Source organism: Pteronotus mesoamericanus, unplaced genomic scaffold, assembly GCF_021234165.1.
Source record: "Pteronotus mesoamericanus isolate MK-2021 breed Mesoamerican mustached bat unplaced genomic scaffold, CSHL_Meso_final contig_90, whole genome shotgun sequence".
In the NCBI taxonomy this organism is placed as follows: Eukaryota; Metazoa; Chordata; class Mammalia; order Chiroptera; family Mormoopidae; genus Pteronotus; species Pteronotus mesoamericanus.
The window spans coordinates 33,227,292-33,252,146 of NW_026555277.1; the positions used below are offsets into that span (position 1 = coordinate 33,227,292).

The 24,855-nt window shown below is 35.4% G+C and overlaps 1 protein-coding gene across 1 annotated transcript in view; it reads left to right on the plus strand.

The window, feature by feature from the left end:
- DCDC1 (doublecortin domain containing 1) overlaps positions 1 to 24,855 on the plus strand; it is a 349,931-nt gene that overhangs the window by 44,448 nt on the left and 280,628 nt on the right. Inside the window, exons 6-7 of the mRNA XM_054585968.1 lie at positions 3,138 to 3,231; positions 24,004 to 24,170. Coding sequence (XP_054441943.1) covers positions 3,138 to 3,231; positions 24,004 to 24,170 — 261 coding nt within the window. The remainder of the gene's footprint in view (positions 1 to 3,137; positions 3,232 to 24,003; positions 24,171 to 24,855) is intronic.

Here is a 24,855-nt window from a genome sequence, read left to right on the forward strand (position 1 = left end):
CAGCAAGATGGCACCATTAAATGTTTTTCAATTGCGAAATAGAAGAACGACCTTGCAAGTAGAGGCTCATTTCAGGGCTTTGGCAGAAATTTATGTTGATACTAATTCATACCACTGGTGATTTACCCAGAGAGAATGGCTGCTGAAGGTTGGCATTGCTTAAGCCCTGTAAGATCTTATGCTCTGAAAGTAGGAGAGAATGACAGTGTTGCTGATGCATTATTAATTTCTACTGATTTTCTAATGCTCATTTTAAAACTCATTTAACTCTTTAAACTTGGCTTGTACAAACATTTTTACTGGTGTTTTTGCATTGTGAAAAGAGAAGTGATTTTTACGTGACTGATTTAAGGCCCAAAAGTAGCAATATTTGAAATAAGTTTTAAAACCATTGAGATTTTAATTGAAGTAAATGGGGCAATCAAGTAGCTCATATTTTACGTAGTTTAATTAGTAAATTATAACTATAGAGAATATTTAGGTATTCAAACCTTCACTAGTAATTAGGGATGATGAATTTTATAAAGAGGCTTTGTTGCACTTTTAAATAAGAGATTTGTAAAATTAAGAGATTGAAAACTAAACACAAAGAATGGAAAGACCAAGAATGTGGGGAAGCTAAGGAAGAAGCCACATTTTTTAGGATCCGTGGGAACAACTGTAGATCCTTAATAGTTTTCAGAGATGATTGGCTAAGGAAGAATCTATACTGAATTATCTACCCTAAGTATTTCTGTCAATGAGGGTGGTCGTAGGTAGTGGTGAAGGGATAAGCTTTGGGCACAAAGTCACATGAAAGAAAGAACAGAGCCTGAGAACAGGAGAATTTTGCTAGTCAGAGACCAACTGTGTGATTTAGTAATTACTTGAAGTATTTAAAAAAGCAATAAGGGTGGATCCTATGCCAATGTCAGTTAATATGTTCCACTCTTCGTTCTGTCTCAAGTCACAGACAGAACTCCAGTTAATTCTCCTGTTACCTTCTCTTGTATATTTTGCGTATTGCTTTTCAAACATCTTCAGTAAGTGCTTTAGTCCATGGGATAGGAGTCCTGTGTGAACTCACATGTAGCAATCACTAAGGAAATTGGCCCAGGAGAGCGGGAGGGAAGGCAGGAAGACCAATTTTCAACCTTTAGAGAGTCATCAGGGTTAATACCTTGGTTGAGTAGCAAGGACTAATCCCAGCCAAGGGGTAGGGTCAGTGATACCACTGGAGCTCTTCCAAGTTAGGGAGCATCGTGTCTGCCTTGTGAGGACACATGGCAGTGGTCAGGAAGTGAACTCCTGCATTGACACACTCCCAGTGGGCAGATTGGAGGTCAGTGGGTTTGCTCCACGTGACAGCGTGCACAAGTCATATGTGAAGTGCGTTGCAAGTATGTTGCTATTTAACAAGGTAGAGTATTGATATTGGGAAAATTTCTGTCATAAATTAAAGGGTGCCAGATTATTCCTACAAGTTCATTCTTAATCACAAATAGATACTCCTTCCTGATTTTGAGAAAAACAGCAGCAATACATAGTTTCTGAGGAATTGCCCAAAGTGCTAGATTGCAGCTAGTCTGCAAGGAACACACGATTTGGTGAGTTCCTGTGGGATTATGTGGCATGTGGGAATGTTATTGGTCATGTGTAGGGTTAGAGTAGAGCCTGAGAACATCTGATATAGTCCAAAAAAGGCAAATTCATTCAATTAAATCCGTCAGTTAAATATTTGCCTTTTAAATGTGACATAGCCCTCGGTGCAGGAACTAGACAAACCAGATCAGTCACAATATTTAAAAATAGTTCTCCAAACTGAAAGAAAGTACAGCTTTGCCTCAACATACACATTAAATTGTTTGGATACGTCCATTGTCACAAAGAAAATGAGTTGGTTAGACTATGACTGGGGTTACAGGCTTCAATTTGTAAAGTAGGAATTAAAGTGGGCAGAAACAGCGAGCAGTATCAGCAGTGGGAAGGTGTTCTTTTTACCATGTAATCATACAAGGAACATTGTCCTTCAGTAGTTCTTGGTCATGCAAAAGCGATAGTATATTATAGCAATGAACAATAAAAATGGAAGACAAACTACTTTCAATTTGGATTTGGAATATATTATCTACTTTTAAATGAATAAGGTTGAGTTCATGTTCTGGGAGTCACTTCAAAAATCCTAATAAAACTTACCCTAAGTTACCTAATACTTTCCACCCTCCCTGTTACTTTAATTTAACTCACTGTGTGAATAAAACTTTCTCTCCAGCTGATGCTTAAGCCTTCCCTGAGGTTGGGAAAGTGATTGTGACACCTTTACAAGGGCTATATCAAGAATAGGTGGAGTCATTAAAATATTAAGAAAAGAGCTTTAGCATATTAGAAACTAATAAAAGTAAAGTTCTTGAGACCCAAGCTCATGGAAAACATTGAAATATGGCTTATTAACTCCATTTATTTTTAGTACCTGAACAACACAAATTATGAAGGTGAACAGTGATCAGATAATATGTATAATTCATTAGGAATTTGGAAGGAATTTAAGCTAAAGAGAGTACCTTAAAACCCAATTGCAAAAGTAATATTGTCTTATTATAAAATAAATGGAAAATATGGAAAATAGCAAGAATAATATAAAAATCCCCAAGATTTCTACCATTTATTAAATAACATATAACCACTTTCTAATACTTGTTGTATCATCTTTCTCTTTTTTATTAATATTTGTATATTTTAAAATATACTTGGGTCCTGGCTGGTGTGGCTCAGTGGATTGAGCGCTGGCCTGAGAACCAAAGAGTCACCGGTTTGATTCCCTGTCAGGGCACATGCGTAGGTTGCAGGCTAGATCCCTCCCTGGTAGGGGGCACACAAGAGGCAACCACACATTGATGTTTCTCTCCCCCTTTCCCCCTCCCTTCCCCTCTGTCTAAAAATAAATAAACAAAATATTTTAAAAAATAAATAAAATATAGTTGGCATCTAACAATTTTAACTGCTTTTTTATCTCATATATTAGAAACATTTTATAAATCATTAAATTTCACTTTATAATTTGTTAATAGCCACGTAGTGTAGAAAGAACTCTAAAGGTATATTTAACTTAACCAGAGCTTACTAAGTTATTTATAGAGGTTTTTATTTTTCCTGTGTAGGTTTTAGACACTTGCACAATGAGAATGAACCTAACTTCACCAGCCAGATATCTTTTTGATTTGTATGGCAGAAAAATTAAAGATATTTCAAAAGGTAAGTGGCAAAGATTTTGTAAACTAGATGGCAATATTATGAAATGTATTTATGTAATTTTGTTTTTACTTATTCATTTAAAAGGAAAACAGACATAATAAAACAGCTTAATTTAAAATGAATAATAATACATTTTTCTTATAAATGGGAAGTCATGAAGGGGCATTAGAATTTTGGGAATCTTTTATTTCATCATGTTTTAGTCCATTTGGGCTACTATAATAAACATACTGTAGACTGAGTGGCTTAAACAACAAACATCTCTTTCTCACAGTTATGGAGGCTGGTGCCAAGATCAAGGTACCTGGTAGGTTCAGTGTCTGTTGAGGGTCTGTCTGCTGACTCTTCTCACTGGGACTTTATGTGGCGAAAGGGGCAAGGTGATTTCTGGGGTTTCTTGTAGGACACTAATCTCATTCGGGGAGGACTCCACCTTCATGACCTAATCACCTCCAAATACCGTTTCATTGGAGATTAGGTTTTAACATATGAATTGGGCGGCAGGGGAACACAAGCATTCACTCTACAGCACAGAGCAAGCTTAGATTTTTACAAAATAGATGGGCATTTTAACCTCAGTAAATTGTAACTTAATAAACAAAAGTAATTGATAAATTTTCATAATTTAATAATTTCTTTGGTATACGTTTTCTAAAGAAAAATGAGAAATTATGCTATTGTATTCTCAGAGAGTTCTTTAAAAAAATGTTTGGGTTCACTTCTAGAGGTTTTTCAGAAGTTTTGATACGTGCTTTAAAACAATTTTATTGAATGTTTTTATCAAAATATGAGATCGTTTTTATTTCTTAAAGGCACTGATTTGCTAGTCTCTGAAAGCAAAAATACCATGAATTCTGCATTTGTGCTTATATGAAATTATTATTAATAGTAACTACTACTATTACTTTACTTTTTAAAAATCTACTTTTTATTACTAAAGTAGTAATTACTATTATCTTAATAGTGCTACTAATAGCACCATTGAGTGTGCTAGTGTTATGAGCCTGTCATATCATTGACCCCTTAATTCCGTGTGCCAGAAGAGGGCCAGAAGACAAAGTGGCACACTCTCACCGCAAAATGGCGGAAAGTGATTTTACAGTATGGCTACACTGGGCACTCCCCTTTACTTCTAACGTCCTTTCTTGTACTCTATAAAAGCAAACCTTCCTGGCTTTATCATCCTTATATAATACTAGTGAGTGATCACTGTGATATTTTGATACTTATTTTTCATAACTTAAATTTATTTTCTAAGGATTATATATGTGTGTATATAGAAAATAAATCTATTTTTCTTGCTCATTTTCAATATTCATATTAGATATGATAATTATTTTTAATTAGGAGTTTTCATCTGAAGATTTCAAAGCACTTATAGACACTTACCCATTATCTAGAAGCATTAGATAGTTATTTGCATGTAACACATATGTAACTCAGGGAATCCTTTCTTAATTTTTTTTAAGGGGTGGGGAGGTTATCATTATTAAACTGGATTTCTCATTTTTTGCATTTTTATCCCCTCCCTCAGTAACAATATTTTATAATCACTCTTGAACTTGCATTAATAAAATAAATAACTTATTTTGTAAAGATCCTGTCTAGCTTTGAATTATTTCTAGCTCATTTAAAATTTTAGATTTGAGGTAATTGCTAGAATTGAAACTATAAGGAACTCTGGTTAAGATGAAAGATTTCTATGTAGAAATTTGATTTCTCCCCCTCCCAAAAGTGGTATAAAAAAGTACTTAACAAATGAGTATCTCTGACTCTGAGGTGTGATACTTCATGGATGCCAGAGTCATTCGGATTCCTGATTCGTGCTTCATGTGTCCCAGAAGTGTGCTATTATCACATTTTCATGCACACCTTGCCCTGCATTTTTGCATACTTATAGAAGCTTATGCTGCTGAAATTAGCCTGTGAAACCACTAACTTTTGGAAGCATAACAAATTCACTGGACTTAATATACAAAGAAGCTAATACTGTTGGAGGAACTTCCAGCCCGTAGAACCCTACTCACTTAACCTTAGGTTTTTGCATTTCTTTTTTGTTTGTTAGTGTAATTTGCGTATCAAATGATTGAGTTCCCCAAACGTTTATGTTTGATGGTTTTTGGAACTTCCGCTTAGAAAAGATCAAGTGTTATGTGAAGGTTACCTCTTTCTCTTTCTTGGAAGATTTTATTAATTTACTTTTAGAGAGAGGGGGAAGGAAGGAGGGAGAAATCGAGGGAGAGAAACATCCATGTGAGAGAGATACATCGATAGATTGCCTCTTGCTCAACCCCAACTGGGGAACCGGGCCACAACTAAGCCATGTGCCCTGACTGGGAATCCAACTGGCCACCTTTCTGTTCGCAGGCTGACACTCAATACGCTGAGCCACACCATCCAGGCCTGAAAGTTATTTCTTAGTTTAAATAAATAAATGTTAATATTCTGATTTGATGTATAAGGTTTGTTTCTTTCTTTGTTTTTGTTTTTGCTCATTTGCTCTGTTTTGGATCAGAAAAAGTCATTTAATGATGTTTAATGTTAAGATCATATCAATTACTTTTTATTTTTAAGCATAGATTACAAGTGTTTTTGTACCAATGACTAAAGTAACAGATACACACAGAAGAATGGCTTCTATCTCTTCCTTCTTTTTTGGAATTAGGTATACTTTTAAATTTTCCTCATATGCTTTGAGAAATCAGCACATATGATATGACATTAAACCACTTTCAGTATATCAAGTCAAACCTTTACAAACCCATAGGATGTGAAAGTTGCTTGTGGCTTTAGATTTCTAAATAGAAGCTTTTAACAAAGTAATGTATTTTGTTACATGTGGAAAGGTTCTTTGGTTGTGGGTCCTGTGTAGATCTAATCTTTCTATAGAAGAAAACTACCCATCGTGTAACGATGCTATATTTCTATATATGGCCAATATGCTAGTTTAACATTTCTGCTGGGACATAATATATGCATGAAATATGCATTCTGCACAGTCACTCCCACCAAAATAATAGAGTTATGGGAACAATAGAGTTGAGGAAGACCATTCAAAATCTATGCACCTTTAAAACCAGGATACGAACTAAAAGTAGTAATTATTAACTTAGAAGATAATATAAACAGCCTGAGTAGGCAGCTCAGAGTGCTGCTTCAGAGGGTACTGAAGCTTCACAAAAACAAAACTTGAGTGTGAGACATTGCAGATGGAAATCTACTTGGAGGTTTGAGCCCGTGGGACATTATTTTATTTTATTTTTAAAAAAACTTTAATTTTTAGATAAAGGGGAACGGAGGAAGAAAGAGAGAAACATTGATCTATTGCTTCCAGCCTGGGGACCTGGCTGACAACCCAAGTATGTGCCCTGACGGGGAACTGAACCAGCAGCCTTTTGGTTTCTAGACTGCATTCACCCCACTGAGCAATGGGCTAGAGATCCTTTCTTTAAGTCACAGAGAAGTGAGACTCCCACAGAGACATGCAAGGCCAGGAGTGTACTTTTCTGGGAAGGGAACCACAGAACAGCAGCCATACTAACATCTTTTTTTCTTTCCTGCTAAAGGATAGAATCCTACTCCTACTGTCGGCCTCCTTTGCCAAGAAAATGCACAAATTCACCACCAAACTTCCATATTGTATTGACATCATTCCCCTATTTACCATCAAATAGGAGCTTTTTGGTTTTATTGAAGCATATTAACAGTGGCAGAACACATATATAACGTCAGATTTTGATGTTGTTTTATGGTAACACTCTCATTACCTGGACATTGCCCAACTTTTTGTTCCCATAACTTCTTTGGCTTAATTATTACATATGGTGAACCAGAAGAGTCATTCTCACACTTGAGGAAAAAGATTTTAAGTCTCTCAGGGACTTGATAAAGTTGCTATTATAATAACCAAACCCTGCCCCTTTGTGGATCCTTCCAGATCATGGTGGGTAATATGAAATTTACCCCAGAAGATACTAGGTTAGAATAGTACATTAATTAAATTGGTTCCAAGGTCATGCTATTAAACACTGAATGTTCATTTTCTATTCCATTTGCCACCTCAAATTATGCCCAGCAACAGTGCCCAAAATAGCTATATATTCTCTGACAAGTTCTTCAGAAATTCTGAAATGAGATCAAATGAAAGAATTAGCATGTTTCAATCAAAAAATTTAAATAACATAGAGATACCCTGAATTTGAATGGTAACTCTTGCCCATTATCAACTTTTTTCATGAAGAAATTAAAAGTATAAAAATTCTCCAAAAATTAAAATAGAAAGATTTAAAGTCTACATGGAAGTAAATTCCAAAATCAAATAATCTTACCTTTGTAAGTTAAAATCCAGTTAAAGTTCAAACTCCTCCAATTCAAAGAAGTTCAAGTCCTGTCTAATTTGTATCCTTACCAGTGTCCGCCAGATGGCTTCTGGATGCCTGGTTGGAGCTGGAATTTCTCCAGGAGCGACCGTCTGGGCTCCTGCTGTGGGTGTCCTCCCTCAGGACCTCGGAATCGGAGTTGGGTCTACACCAACTTCATCATGTGCCCTCCTTCCGGCTGAACCAAAACATGACCACAACGTTAGCCCCCGACACCCAGGGCCTTCAGAACAGGAGCCAACAATCCTCAGTTTCTATGTGGCCATTCCTAGCAGAGTGATGTTAAGACCCTATGTTTGACACAATCCAGGCCTGTGGGACTGTCGACAAAGACCATAGCAGAGACTCAGGGAGCGGAGGGAAAGAAGAGAAAACACTATGTCAGTCTTTTCAAGATGCTAGTTGATTTATGCTGTTGAGCAAGGCCTCTGACCTGTGACATAACTCATTTGGGAGGCACTCTCCCATCAAGGCATTAATTATGGTATTATGTACTTACAATATCTTGAGGGAAAAATTGACCAGTGCACACTGTCTCCTCTCTCTAAGAGGCTGAATAAAGTGTTGGTTAAGAGCTCTGATTTTGGAGCCGGACTTCAAATTCCAGTTATGCCACTTATTGACAGATTATTTAGTTTCTCTGAGAGTGAGTTTTCTGCTCTGTAAATTAGAGATCATAGTACTTATCTTAATAGGTTGTTTTAAGGATTAAGTGAATTATATGTGAAATCCTTAAAACAAGTGCCTGACACTTGGTGAGCATTTTATAGCATTGTGATTACTGTGGCTCATATTACTGTTATTACTTTTAAAGAGGACATTGAGAGTGTTGCTTTCTGGCAACTTTGGAAGTTTACATTGGTGGCAGACCCAGTCATAAAGACTTGTTTGAGGTACTGGTTTTTCCCTTTGTGAAGTATTCTCAACAATTTAGTGTCCTTTTCCCTCTGCGTTCCGTGTTGCTGGACCCCAGGTTGACCTGAGGGTGGGCCATTTCTTGTGGCAGAGAGTCCACCTTGTTTCAGGGGCGCTGCTTTCAATCCGGGGTCATAGTGACTGCTGTAACAACTGCCTGTGGTTATAGAATTGTTTAAGCTTAAGAAACATACTTCACAGGCTCAGCTTTCCCCTCATCTGCACGTCAGCTTCAACCAGAGAATAGCTTTTGGTGAATTTCTGAGTTGAATTTTACCTGTTCATGTTGTTGTGGTTCATTTTCTTAGGTGCCCAGTGAGGACCAATACTACTGCCATTTCCTCCTGAAGGCATGGTTGAATCAATGCTTCGGTCCTTGTTTTCTGCAGCATTTAGGATTTGCCTCTACTGTACTCCTCTTCCTTTTAGAAAAATTTCCTTCGCTAACAGGCTTGGGCTGCTGCAGTGGAGTTTTTTTTTTTCTTTCCCTTTGCTTTCTATTCCACACTTGTGTTTTTCTAACATATTTCTGTAGATATTTTTGTCACAGTGTCTCTCATAGTGAGAGATATAAAGTCAATAAGTTCCAACTTTGTCAATAGCATCCTTTGTTCAAACCAGTCTTATCCATTTTCACCTCCCTCAGTTAAATAATCATACCCAGGATGTATTTTCCCACCATCTAACATCTAATTTAGATCTGGACTCTTTGATCTATTATTGTTCTGCCTGATCCCTGTAATATAATCCATCTTGCCATTGCCTTTTTAAAAATCTTAGGCCCATACATTTTTGGAGTTCACTAAAGACTTTTTATTTAGTATTTTATGCTAATCTTCCTAGTAGCCCTCCTCCAATTTGTTCTCATTTTATGCATACTTTGTACAATTGTCCCATCCTCAAAAGAGGTTTTTCAATTTCTCTTACTTAATTTATCTGTAACATAACATCCTCTTTACAGTGTTTGGAATTCTGGTTTCTCTGGGGGGTTGTTCTGAATTTGTTCTCAAAGATATTTTTATTCCTGTCAGGTTTCACCGAGCCCCAATTACTGTTTTCTGATTTTATAAGAATTAAAATATTTTCTTTTTTTGTATTAACCTCTTTAAGAATAGTTAGATTTGGATATATCTCCTGCCCTCATACCAGGTCTTCAGGATCTCAGTTTATCTTTTTCATATCTGTCAAGTGTGTATGCCAAGATCAGATGTTATCTTTATTCCAAGACAATCTCTTCTCCTCCAGCTAAATAAGCCTTCCTTTTATTTGTTTTCCTGTATTCTCATCATAAGAATGAGGCATATTTTATTTTATTTTAAACATTTTAAAAATTATAGTTGACATACAGTGTTATGTGAGTTTTAGGTGTATGACAGTTATTCAACATTTATGTACTTAACGGAGTAATCAGTACAATAACTCTGGCAATCACCGTCACCATACCAAGTTCTTACAATACTGTTGAGTCTTTTCCCTATGCTGTACATTATCCTCATGGATTATGAATTTTGTAACTAGAAGTTTGTACCTCTTATTCCCCTTCACTGTTTTCACCCACATCTCCTCTGGCAACCATCAGTTTGTTCTCTATATCTACATGTCTGTAGGATTGAAGTTATTTTAAAAACACTTTACTTTCTTCTTGATTATTGTAGAAAATCTTATTCCTAGATTTGTAATACTTTCATCAAGTTGTTTCTCTAACTTAACTGAAGAAGATAGAGTGTTCTTCTTATAATAAGTGTACCACCTTTTTGTGGGTGAAGCTCAAGTTTGGGTTTCTGAAATTTAGAACCATGAGCAACATTTATGTGACAAATTTAGAGCCAACTTGGGTTGGTTGAGGCTACTTTAAAAGTTTGTGGACAGGCTACATGAATCTGAGGTTAGCTCATCCGCAAGTTCTTTCTGGCCTAGAATACAGTTTTAAATAACATAATGAAGATTGGAACTTGAGACAGGGGATTCAGGGCTGCCTATCTGGCCTGGTATTGATAATTTAAAGATAGAACTTCACTGCAGTACACGCAGAATTCAGCTGCCATTATATGGCCTGTCCAGAAAAAGTCCAGCCATTATTAACATAATGAGAACGGTTTGCGCGACATCAGTGTAACCTGGCAGCCAAGGAGAACGGACTGGAATGCGCTTGCATGAACAGTGACGATTTCACTGTTAATGTCAGTAGGGGCGGTAGACACCATTGAGTGTGCATGTGTACTGTGTATCTATCACATTCAAAATGACTGAGCAAGAAGAGCAACAACAAATCTGCATCAAACTTTGCATTAAGCTTGAACATTCCTCTGCATAACTATTTGGATAATTCAGAAGGCTTTCAGGGATGATGTATGAGTGCAGCACAAATAAAAGTGTGGCACAAGTGCTCCAAAGATGGTTGAGAATCTGTTGAAAGTGATCCACATTCTGGAAGGCCTGCAACAAGCAGAACACTTGAGAATGTTGACCATGTACAGGCTGTGATCAACAAAGATCGGCCACTGACAGTGCGAGCACTAGAAACTGATCTGGGGGTTTCAAACACTAGTGCGTCTCATATTTTGATGCAGGATCTTGGCATGAAATGTGTTGTAGCAAAATTTGTTCTGCGGCTTCTGCTACCAGAGCAGAAGGAACATTGTGTTGCAGTTGCCAATGGCTTGATTCAAACTGCTACCAATGAGCCAGATTTCCTCAAGAAGGTGATAACTTTGAAGGAGACTGAGGCATCATTATCCTATGTACAATGGTTTTTGTATCGTCTTCAATAAATGTCTCCATTTTTCACATTACATGGCTGGATACTTTATAGACAGACCTCATACTTTCAAGTCCTGGCCTGCAGGTTTGGCTATAAAACACAGAAAAGCAACAAATGTTGTTCCACCTTCCAAAAAATGATCTAATCTCAATCTCATACTTACCTTCAGTAACAAGTGAAGTTCACTGAATGGTTTAAGAATAAGCTGTAGCAGCCGTCTCAGGAAGGCAAGCGTGACCAGCTAGGAGTGCTAGGGCTTTTACAGTCCTCATCAGTACCCTAAAGCCATCATCCGCTCCTCCCTGGCTGGCCTTTTCTGGAGGCCAAGGCTATTGGAAAACAACCCCTCCTGCATTCAGTTGCTATGACCCATCACACTTAAAATTCTATATAGCCCTTGCCTGTTTAAAATTTTCTGTCTAACCTCCCGATTTTACATGTATAAGCCCTTTGGTAAAAATACAAGTAGAAAACTAAATTTATCTGCTTGACCAAATATCAGCTGCTTGACACAGCCAAGGTTAAAAAGTAAACAAACAAAAAACTCACAAAGTCCTTGCATATTAAAGCATCACCAAAGCGTGAAATCACCTAGTCAAGGCCCCTCATAAGTCTCAATCTTTTTGTGTCATTTGCTCTCTAAAATTACGTGCATATTGCTTGTGGAAATGCAACATGGTTCGGCCACTTTGGAAAACAATTTGGTGGTTCTTCCAGAAGATAAACAGACAACCATTGATAAACACATGGCCCTATAATTCCACTCCTTGGAATATACTCTGAAAGAATTGAAAACAGATAATCAAGCAAGCACATGTACATACATATTTATGGCAGCTTTACAGATAATAGCCAACAGCTAGAAACCAAATGTCTGTGAAAGGATGACTATAGAAACACATGTGGTTTATACATACAATGGGATATTATTCAGCCATGAAAAGGAATGAAGTACTGATAATGCTTCAATGAACCTTGAAAACATTATGCTAAGTGGAGGGAGCTAGAAATAAAGTGTGATGTATAATTTCCTTTATGTGAAATATCTAAAATAGATTCATACAGAAACAGTGTAGATTAGTGTTTGCCAGGACCAGGGAGGATAGGGGAATGGGGAGATATTGCTTAATGTATAAGGGATCTTACTTTGGAATGATGGAATTCTTTTTGGAACTAGATAGAGGTGGTGGTTGTTCATTTTGAATGCTACTGGGTTGTTCACTTTAAAATGGTTGGTTTTGTGTTATACAAATTTCACCTCGATAATATTTTTCTTAAAAAGATGAGGAGCAGAACCAATTCACCTATGTTTCCTGCCAAGGTGCTTCTAGATCAGCTGATAGCCAGTTGACGCTAAAACATGTGAGCAAGCTCTGCCAAGTCCAGCAGAACTAGCCAGCTGATTTGCAAACTTGTGAACTAAAGAAATGCTATTGTTTTATGCCACTGAGTTTTGAGGTTGTTTGTTATGTAGTATTATTGTGGCAACAGATATCAAATACAGTTAGCTGTTTATATTAATAAATATTATTACATTATATCTATTCACTAGACAGCTAAATTCTATTCCTGCAATCCTTTATGTTGCTAATGGGTAAGCTTCTTGGTATATGCTGTATTTTATTATTATTATTATTATTATTATTAATTTTTGCTTAAAACTTTACACATCTAGATGATCTACTTACTCTGTATCCTGGCATTTAGGCATCTTTATGATATGGCCTTGCCCTACTCATTCCATTTAACCACCCTCAAGTCACACCTTCGCCCCATGCACCTCCTGTTTTGGCCAGATCAGCCCCTTCAGTGTCTTAGACAGTGCATGACTTATGAGCTGAACATTCCTCTCAACTAACAGAAGCTTTCGGATATTATAGTGCAGCACATACATCACAGTGTCCAGCCTCCTTGCCTTTGCTTATAAAATTTTATGCCCACTCTTTAGGGTAGATAGTTATTCTTCTCTATCTAGTTAAAGCTCAGCAACCTGCATCAGTCAGGATATATGTTATGTTATAGTAACAAATAGCACAAAAACTTGCAGTGGCGCATACAGAGGCCTCTTTTCACTCATTTTACATGTCACCGTGGGATGACTGTACCTGCTCTAGTTTATGTCAAAGCAAGTCACACACCATCTCCTTATAAGGGCTGAATAACCCTACCACAGGGAAGGCCACTGCAAGTCACATACATGGCTAAGCCTGACATGGATAAGGGGGGAAGCGTTGTATAGTTTTCCTTCAGGGAAAGGCAGCAAATATTTTGAATAATAATGGAATACACTGTACCACCTGCTATCCAAAATCTGTGTTTGTCATCAACTGCTGTGCAATGAATTACCCCAAAACTTAGCAACTTAAGTAAGGCAACAAGTGTATTATTTCACAATTTTTGTAGGTCAGGAATTCAGGCTGCCTTAGCTGCGCTGACTCTGACTCACAAAGCATCACACAGGTGTGAGCGTGCAAGTTTTAAATAGTACTTAAATCCCACTTTATTTTTTGTTACTAATACTTCCTTTTCATAGCTTTTTTGATACCACATATCTTTACCACATGTCATACATTTGTTTATGTAGTATCTGTTTTGTTATAAGGCTTTTCTCTTTAACTAAAAGGAGATTTTATTTTTATTCTTAAAAAGAAAAACCCTTTGGAAATCTAGTATCTACCATGGAAGTGGGCATAAAATGGACCCTCAAAAGATTAATATTGAAAAATAAGCATAATCTTTATTAAGTGTCTGAAACATAGTGATGAAAAATATTTTTTAATGAATGCATGAATTAAAACTCAAAAAGTTCTTTGATGAATTAAATTTGCAGTGAATTGCCCACTATTAATTACTTTTTGTTGGTATTCTTACTGACTTGCTGATGTCACTTAATGATTCTCCAACCACTTAGAGGAAGCAGTATGTTCCGAAAAAGTTTAAAAGCTTAAAAATTGTCCTTTATTCGATGCATAGGGCAGTGTAGAAACAAATGTTAATGACTCTTTTTTGGTGTCTACTTCAGAATAACGGTGTTAATTGATTTATCTTCGATCGCAAAGTCAGAAGGGTCTTTGGTCATCACCAACATCATCCCAACAAGTGTTCATCTAGTAATGACTTGTTTTACTAGTAATGACTTGTTTGATTTCTAACAGCTCTAACTTCTTTTTATTTTAAAATATAGCTATCTGAAATCTGTTCTTTTAAATATTTACCATTTGTCTCCACTTTGTCTTCAGGAGTTAGAGAATACAAATTAATTCTGAGTCTAGGACTGTCTTTCAAATATTTAAATATGTATGATTTAAATCTTTTTCAGGTTAAATATATCTAGTCTCTCCAGCTACTTCTCTGGATCCTCAGCAAAATGTTCCCTCTTTTCTGTACTATGTAGTTTTTTTTTGGTATTCCTCTTTGTGGGACCTCCCCACAAAGGTGCATAATTTTCCAAGTTGATCAATGACCAGTAAAGCAGCCTATCCCACCTCCTCTTTCTTTTTTCAGGTCATCATATAATCTACAATTGCATTATTATTTATATTAAACACTTGAGATCATTGACCTATATTAGTCTTAAAGTCAACCAAAGTTTCCCAGTTTTTGCTCATAGCTTGCTTTTAAGCTACTATGTCTTCCCTATCCTGTGCTTGTACTGCTGATTATTTAGATATGATAATAGAACTTTATATGTCAATTCCTGCTAAATTTCTAATTATAAGGTTTTTATTTAGTAGTTTAGCCTGCCAAGGTCTTTCAGATACTTAATCTGTCATCCAGAGATTAACAGTATCCAAATAAATACAGGAGATATTATAAAACAGTATAAAAGTTAGGGATGCTGCCCTTCTCTGGGAAACATTGTACTTAGATTCCTTTTGATGTTAAGTGGAACATTCAGAACAGTGGGAAAGAGTTTAATCAAAACACTTCCCTCTCCTTTTATACCCTAAAAATGCGGGGTAATATTCTTGTATTTCTAATACTGCTCCTGCTCTGCTAAATGTGGGATTAGGTAATGGTCCAGATAGGTTGGGCCCTGGAAATGGCATTACTTTCTTGGCTAAGGGTGGGTAACTCATAAGTGCGTATAGCCTAGGCCCTGCAGTGTAGTCCCATAAGGGACAACTGTGTGTGTGTGTGTGTGTGTGTGTGTGTGTGTTCATTCATTCAGATTCCTTTATTGCTTTCTTCAGAGCTGCATCTAGTCATAACTTTCTCTTGCCCTGTTTTGGTTATAGAGTGGCATATTTCTCTATCTTTTCTAAATTGGAACATTTAAAAGCAAACAATCATAAATTCTATGTGACTTAACCAGGAGGTTTGCAAACCCTCGATGTTCTCCCGCTTTGTGGCAGATACATCCATTTATCCAGGAAGAGGCATGCAGATTTAGTAATACCTTGCTTGAGGACAATAGATGTTAGCCACGTCTATTCGGACCTGCTTCCCACTGGAAGAAATAATAGGTATATGCGGGTATTGGGGATCTCAAGACTCATGTAGGGAATTTTCCCAAGAGTCTCCCTCTATGCTCATTAAATATTCCTTTAATATGTAAATTACCCCATGTTGGGTCCCAGTGACTGCTATTTATTTTTCTAAGACTTCACAAACCATTCATTTTATAATCTGTTCTAGAACTTTTCAGGGAATAATATCAAACTTATGGATAAATATCTTCTTTAAGTGTATCTGCCTCCCTTCAATTCTTGGGTCCCTTTCCCATATACCTTTATTTCTCAGATTTTATGAAATGTAAAAACTTACGTGTCTTGCTGAAGAAGGATACCACGTGCTTGTGGTTATTAATCAGCCCTTAAATCTGTCCAGGATGAACTGGTAGGTACAAAGGCAGCCAGCTAAGAGCACTTCTGTGTAGGAGAGATGCTGCTGAGAAGTCTTCAGACCTTCCCTGGGAGTGTGCTCCCTGTGACCTTGCCTTGATTTCAGGCCCCCTAGGACGTGGCCCTCAATGTCTCTCAGCGATCTGAGGTACCCTTGTTGCTTAGACCGAAACAGAAAATGCTAAGTAATCACTGAGTTATATTTCTACTCTTTGGTCTATAGACAATAGACAATATTAAGACATTTGTTAAGGCTTGATTTAAAAAGCTTTTTTTTTTTTTTTGTAGTGGCATTTAGAGGCTCTATTAAAATTGGGTAACTGTCATCTTTTATTAAATATGTGAGTGCGGATTTGTGTGATATGAACATTCACAGAACAGTCTAATCTGCTCATAGACTCTTTAATATGTTAGAAAGTCCCTTTTGAAGTCTTTAAAACATACACTCTCTTTTATATTCATAAAGACATGATCATCACTTCTAGGTTTGGTTGGGCTGAGCTTCCTCCAGGATTTTTTTTTTTAAACGAAGTCCTCACTCTTTTCCTCTTCTCCTTGCATTTGTCTTTCTAGCTTCCAGTTTTTATATCTCTTGTTTCTCAGTCTTTGAACTCTAATACCAAAAATTTTACTCTGATTTTAATGACTTTTCTATTGTCCTAGAAGTTCATTATAAAAAACATTAAAATAAGCATAATTGCAAGGAAAACAAATAACCTAATTGTTATTACTACCTGTTAAAAAACAATATTTTTTACAAAGCTCTCCCTGTAAAATAACACGATTTAGCAGAGATTGGTTTTCTTCCTCCTATAAGTTTTTAGAAGAAAGGTAAAATCATAGACAAAAATGTGAAAAATGCTAATTAAAGATGATTTTACTTTTGTGATACAAACATGGAGAAATAAATGTCAAAGAGGAACCCTCTATTGGAATCGCTGAAATTATTAAGACTTTTTAGTTTATTACATTTAATGTATAATTTTTATGATATATATGTTTTATATTCTAAATAAAGTATTTAAATATAAGTAATCTGTTTACTTAATTTTTGCATCCAAGGACACCAAAACAGCTTTACCCATATTACCTGACTCCTAGGTTTCTCTGAATTATGTGTGTATGTGTCAGATATTATCATGGTTCCTGCTTTTGAGACCAAAAAAAAAGAGAGAGAGAGACAGAAAGAAAGAGATCTGACTATACTTTTTAGGTTTGTATTAATTGTGACTTTATAATATAGCAGTAGAATTTTGAGACATTTTACAGTTAACTTACTTTTGACTGTAACTTGCATGTGTAAATACTGTATATATTTGCTTTCATTCTTGTTATACAAAGTTTTTTTATTGCATCTTTTCCTACTGGGTCAAAAGTTAATTTGTTCCTCAGTTAATACAATTTCGGTTAAGATTTTCTAAATAATAATAACAAAAAAATAATAATGTAAAAAAGTGTCATTTATTATAGCAAGCAATTATATAATGACATTTCTAAAGGCCTTTACTTCTAATTTTTGTTGGTTGTATTTGTTAAGTTTCATACATTGTACTTTTCCAAAACTAAATTTAAGATAATACTCTAAATTTTAAAGAGCTTTAAAGTCCAACATTCAATCATACATATTCAATTATTATGCCTTGGCATAGACTGTAGACACACAAAAACAGATTAGATATCATTAATTCTGAACATTCCTTTAAGCAACCTTAAGGCTGAACATATACCAATTCCATTAAGTTATTTTACATTATTACTACATATCAAATATTTTAAATGCCCCCAAAATTGAGTTCACAAAATACATGTATTTTCAAAGACACACACACACACTATTAGTTTCCTTGAGGGGAAAGGCAAGACTGAGACAATAGAATCCTAGTTCATTTCTGCTTGTATAAATCAAATTATTTAAATAAATGAATTGCGTATGCTGACCTGTCCTACCAATGTGCTACGGGGGGGATGAAAAAAGATGTGCATGGTGGTGGAAGTAGAAAGAGGCATAAAGCGTATTGGAAAACTACCAAATGTCCCCTGCAAATGGGCCCTATTCAGAATCAGTAAGCGTATGATGAGTGAAGTGGTTTTGAATATCGCCTTTAGATTCCATGCTGTTACAAGGCCAGCCCCGAACATGGCAACTCTTATTTCCACACACAGTACCTCTTCACTCTCAATTTAACCCCAAAATCTGATGAACCCATTACTCCATACTTGATTTCATGGAACAAGGAGTAGATATAGTTACAAATGATCAATCACAAGCCGTGAACCAAAGCAGCAAGGCATTAACAATTCACACCATTTTGGTCCACTTGCTCAAGCAGAAGATGTGCCAGCATATTTAATGCACAGCTACTTCGTTCAGTTTAGGAAAAGACATGACTCAGGCTGTATTTTCACAACAGAGAATTCCTAGGATTTCATACTTCCTAAGCCCCAATGTCAACATTCACCCACATATCAGCAATTAAAATAACCAGGTGTTCTGTAAAGGTCACACTGTATAAATTATATTTTACTCAGGTAAAAACAATGTGACCTATGAAATCCTCCCCAATGTGGCCCTGTTCTGTTTGATCCTATCACGGAAATCAATGTCTCTTACAGAAGTATTATAACACTGTAGACCCCACAGGCAATATGCCGTCAGTTTAATAGGATCACTGCAAAACCAAAGCAGCTGTGAAAGATTGCTCTAAGGGTAGCAATCGTGTGCTTGTCATTTTGTTCAGTGAAGGAAAAACCCAAATTTGGGTAGGCACTGGTATTTAAGAAAACGGCTGCTAAATCTTTTCTCGTAAGAACCTTAGGGACAATAAGATTTGACATATAGCATGTAAACAAAAGTACACAGCAGCTGTTAGTTTTGTTTGAATGAAAATATACTGATATAAATCAAGCAACATATGAGACAGTATGCTCTCTATCTTTCAGTCTTCCCAGCAGACCATGCTTCTGAGTGGTTTCTGTTGGGTGCTCTGGGACTTGGAGTTTTCCAACCGTTACTAAAGCTGGATAAGGAGCATTAAGACACACACACATACCTTGACTAGCTCACATTCTCTCTAGGCACACTTTCCGGATTGGAAGCATTCAAACCTGAAAATCTTTTAAAAACTCACTTTGTTTTATTCAAAAAAGACTTTCTGGATAAACTTCATTTAAAAAATAAATTCCAGTCAACTTGGTGGGACATTTCCAAATGACATCCTGCTGCTGACGAGAGCTTGTATCTTTGAGATTGGGATCTAAAACTTGCTGTCAAAGAGCATATAGAAGTTTCTTTATAGATAATTATGCCCTGGGCAGTGCTGGTTTATTTTTTTCCCCCCATAGTCTCATGTGTCTGACTGAAATGTGAAAATTACAATATTCTATAAATTATGATCTGGATATTTAATTGGCATGAATTTTAATTTATAATTGGAAGCAGGTTATTAAAACTTTTCATGATATCCAATGCTGTTTGAAAGTGTATTAATAAAAAATCATTCCTTTTAGCTTCCCATAGTACATTCAAATGCAGTGTATAAACTGTCTCTTTTAAACTAAGATGTTGGAGAGAGGGATATATTCCCTAGGTATAGAACTTGACAGGTCATTCCGGTCTACATCTATTTGGTAAGTTTCATTAGCTTTGTTCTTTCCCTTTAGAGAGATTTTTGGCTCCTCGTCAAAAGTCTTTGCTCTGTTCCATTATAAACCCAAATAAATTCAGGCTTCTTATCAACGATAAAGTGGTCATAATATAAGGTCCGCTTGAAGACCTAACAGTTTATTTTCTTTTGAATAGCATTTGAACTCATTGTGTTTGGCGTTCTTAGAGGGAATTACCTTTATTATTTAAAATAGCTATGTTGACCTTAATCGAATATTAATTCTATGTTCTTTAAGTGTCATTGTATGTCTTTTCCCATAGTAGCGTGATTTATGACAGGACAGGATAATGCACATAAGGGTTTCCCAAGGACTTTTTAAATACCCACCTCTGGCCTTCTGTCTAGTTAATGCTTCATTACCAAATCCTATTGTTTACTTCTTATGTTTTTCTTCCTACTCTTCAAAATAATTTTATATGGAAAATTAAAATGAAACAACCATACATACCTTAAATGTGTTTCAAAATGCTGGTATATTTACATTTATTTGTCAAGTTTTGATCAAATTTTCATTAGGTCCTATGAAGTTACAAATTTAAAGTGATCGTGTGTAGCTGAATTCATGGTCCTAAAACTTACCTAAAAGACTACCCGCAGTATATCTTGACTATATTTATTCATCCAGTAATCATTTATTGAGCATTGCTTTTAACAAACTGAAAAATATCATCATCTATCTAGTGAAGTCACTCTTTTTGGTCACATGAGTTATTTACCCAGCATCCTCAGTTTTAATTCCAAATCCATTAGAACTACTGGGATAATTTCAAATTTCCCCATAGTCATAACAAGAATAAACAAAAATAGATAATAAATGATCATCCATGTAACTTTAAACCTTTCCAGTGGTGGAAATGATCTTAATATAATGATTCCATTTGACCGATCTATGCATGTTGATATATTTAAGGAATGATTAATTTCCAAACCATTTGTCTAGTACAAATGTTGAGGACTTGCTTAATGAAAATATAGAAATTACAGAAAAGCAAAGTTAAAGTGAATAGGAGAAATAGGTAGGACATCTATAAGAAAGGTGTCAAACATAAGGGGAAATGCTCTGTGTAGACATACATGCAAATATTTAAGGAACATAGGATAATAGGAGCCAGCTAACCTTGAATGAAGCTTTATTTCTGAGTAGCAGTTTGAAGGAGAAACTCATGGTTTGGAAGGACACACAAATAATATCCTGGAGGTCATTCTCTGGGAAAGATAGATAGATAGATAGATAGATAGATAGATAGATAGATAGATAGATAGATAGAAAGAAATAACTATCTATATAGAAATATATATATATATAGGGGGTTTTGCTAGCTCATAGAAACATCTAGGTTTACACTCTTTTCAAGGTTGAAAAGTATTTATTATCTTTTCTACATTGTTGTCCTTATCTATCGTAAATATGCAGTAGTCTTCTTTAACAGAATGAAATTTTGCTTTAGTAACAGAGAAAAGGAGAATTTTACATGAAAGAGAGAGAACCATTGATTAAGAACACTTACAGTGTTTTCTTTGGTATAGGATATTATAAATGTCCACTAAAATGCTTAAAAAATAATCCGTACCTTAAAATTTATAGTTGGGGTTGAAAAGTCAAGTGAATTTTTTAAATCAATTTTTCTATTATATTTTATAACTATCATGTTAGGCCAATGCTTCTTTTTTTATGGAGAGTTCTTTAACTGGTTAATAAATTTTATTATTTCAATTTTTTCAGTATATTAAGATAATTTATACTTCCTTTCTAAGTACTTAGGCATATCATTTTCTTATGTTTTCTGTACCTTCCTAGTTAGTGGAAACATTGTTCTTGGAGTGTGCTTTGTCTTTCTTTTCAAGAAGATCATCAAAGTTACTAGTTTGCAGTTTCCAAAAAGAAAGAGCCTTCTAATCCCTAGTTCAGAGGCTAACCTTTATTAGCACTCTTGTGGTTATAATGAGGACCCTGCTTCCAGCAGGGAGATTCTGGAATACTGAACAGATTATTCAACAAGTTCAGAGCAGATTCTGAAGTCCCTTATAAAACCTGCTTGTGAATACTGCTTTCTTTGCTTTGCTGTTTCTGGTTTCCATAGTATTCCTAATTACATAAATCATGTGGAGCATGGGGGCTATTTTCCATCCAATATCAATTCTGACACAGCTTGCATTTTGATATAATTTGTAGGTTTTGTCCCTAAAGTTGTATTTTTTTCCCTTAAATTCTTAGGGAGGGTACAAACTCTGAAAAAAGTAGTTTTGTGTTAGAAGATCTATGAAAAAAAAATTTTTTTAAATCCCTGTGGCTGACAAAGAATTTGAAAGTCATTTTGTGACAAGCATAGATGAGTAAGGCTGTAAGTTCAGAGAATCTGATAAAATTTTCTCAGGTTTAAATTTAAGATTAAATCTAGAATGTAAATTATTTAAGTTTACTATCTATTTCTTAATTTTTAAACTTAATTTCAATTTAACAGCTATTTATATATGCCTTTCCATATTCAAAACTGTGCTAGAGTCAATGAGTGTACCAATTAAAAGTGTACAAATTAAAATCTAATAATATATGAATATTGTAGCAGTTCATTAAAAGCAACAGTAATTCTGAAGCTAGGTTTCCTTAGAAAAGTTATAATCAAGATTGATTTATACATTTTTTGAAAGATTAAAGAGTTATAATTCTGAAAATAAGTTTCTCTTTTGCTTTTTTATTTCTTTTATAATATATGTGATCTTTTTAAAAGATTTGAGGCATTTGTTATAAAATTTATAGAGAAAAGCAGTTGCTCTAAGAGTATAAAAATGGTTTTAATATGCGAATTTTAGGAATATAGTTTCAGGCTGGGTGAGTGAATTTCGTGCTCATATCTGAAGATGTCTAAATAGTCATTGGGCCATAATTTCCTTTTAACTTTATTTATAGTAGTTTTAGAAACCTTCAACTCTGTTTCCAATATTTTCCTTTGTGTTGAATATATTAGAAAGAATTTAAATTGTGCTTTGGTAGAGAGTTGCAGAACTTAGTGCCATAAAATGCAGAACTTTTTTTTACTAAGAAGAAAATTCAGCAGAATACCAGCAGCAAAGGCCATTTGCATAACTCAGTTGCTCAGCAGCTCTGCTGAACCTAATTGTAATTCAATTTCCAGATTGCTACGCTAGGCCTCTCTGCATAAAATATGCAACATATAACATAACCAATGGCATGGACCTGTCGTTTTTGCTGATGATCTTCTTAATTTCTTTTTTAGTAAAAACATGTATCAGAATAATGTAACCAAGCCATATAGTTAGTTGTATTATATCTTTACCTTGTGTCACCTGTATACACTTCAGTAAAGACCAAGTTAAAAAAAATAATATCCTTTCATTTCTCTGGGTTCCCAAGAGTGCCTACATTTTTTTTTTATTTCTGGTTTTCCAGAGGGAAATTAAGTCTTGAAAAAAGTTAGCTAGCTGCCATGTTATTTGACTATTTTACACTAGAAAGACTTCATAAGCTAATCGTGTGAAAAAGTGTATAAACATGTCTGTCAAGTACATACGGATGTAGCAATACAGGCCCACAAGTAAATATCTTATGTTTACAAAGTGCATACTGGAATAGCATTCCTAAATCATTGACCAGCTTCTATCCTACAAACTTAAAACAAAAAGCTATGATAAAATGCTTGCTTAAGATTCTCCCTTTTACTTTTAAACAGCTTTACCATCCTGTTTTATGAGTTACTTAAGCAATAGCAATGAAGAGTTGAGTAGGGTGGCTTATAAAGGTGTGTATTATATTTTATGAATAATTTCCAGATGTAATGCTTTAGGTATAAAGACTCCTCTATGGGAAGCAGTACACAGGAACAACATGGATCTTACAATTTTATCAGGACAATGCAAGTAGATTTCAGCAAGGTTGGTTCCAACTCATCTGTGATAAATGAGAAGATAAGGCAATCAGTGCACACCACGACACTCTGTGCAGCTAGTTAGGCACACTTCAGAACTATTCAGGTGTGCGCACAAAGCTTACGAGTCTTGCATGGGGGTGTCTCAATATAAATACACCCTTCATGGTGGCCACTAGTAATGCAGGAATTGCCTCTCTAAGATGTAACCTAGGTCAGATATAAATAATAGATGTTAAGAGTTATCTCTGGTACTGGGGCTGTGCTCCAGGCAGTGTATTTCATTGGGTCAAAAGAATTTACTTTCCCTTTTTTCTTGCCTAGTTCCTCTGCTTGAAAAACACCTGCAAAATTCCATCACACCTTTGCGGGGACCAGTTTGGGTCTCTAAGGGAGAAGGTTTCAGCCCCTCAGGAGCTAAGATGTACATCCAAGGAGTTCTTTTGGCCTTGTACCAACGTTTAAAGTCTGCAAAAAAATACTATAAACAGGTGAGTCCTCCCTCTTTAAAAACTGTTTTATTATGTGTTTTTAAATGTGCTTGATTGTATAGAAGCAGTGATTGGCATCGTGTCATAAAAGAACTGTGACATGTATTTTGTGAGCTCAGCGCTCGTTAGGGAGCCAAAATGCTTCTTCTGTAATCTCAAAGCCAACAATAATGGGGCTAATTGTATCTGTCTCTTGGTATGGGATGTCGTATGTCTCATCTTTTCTTGTTACATACTGTGCAAAGCAAAAGCAACTTCTTATGTGGAAATTCTATAGACAGTTACTTTAAATAAGAAAATGAATAGCTCTTAAGTCATTTGAAGGTTTAAATGTTCAGCCTTTTTCTCCCCCAGTATGATATCAGAATTGCTGTTGTAGAAGTTGGGTTAAAATATAACTAATTGTATTCTGGGAAATGAAATTGCAAAGTAACTTCATGTCAAGAGTGACTTAGCTCATTTATGCTTATTTAATTTGTATGTTTCCAAACCTGAAAGTATAGAAATAGAATTAATGTACTTGAATTAGGTTACAGTAAATTTTGTCCTTTAATTTCTAAGATTTATTCCATAATTGTGTGTATGTAAAGACTTTAATATTTTTATAACTACTTAGAGGGACTTTGGCTTCTTTTAAAGTAGAATTCATGTGGCAAAGCAGAATGATTGATACCATTTAAAAAAT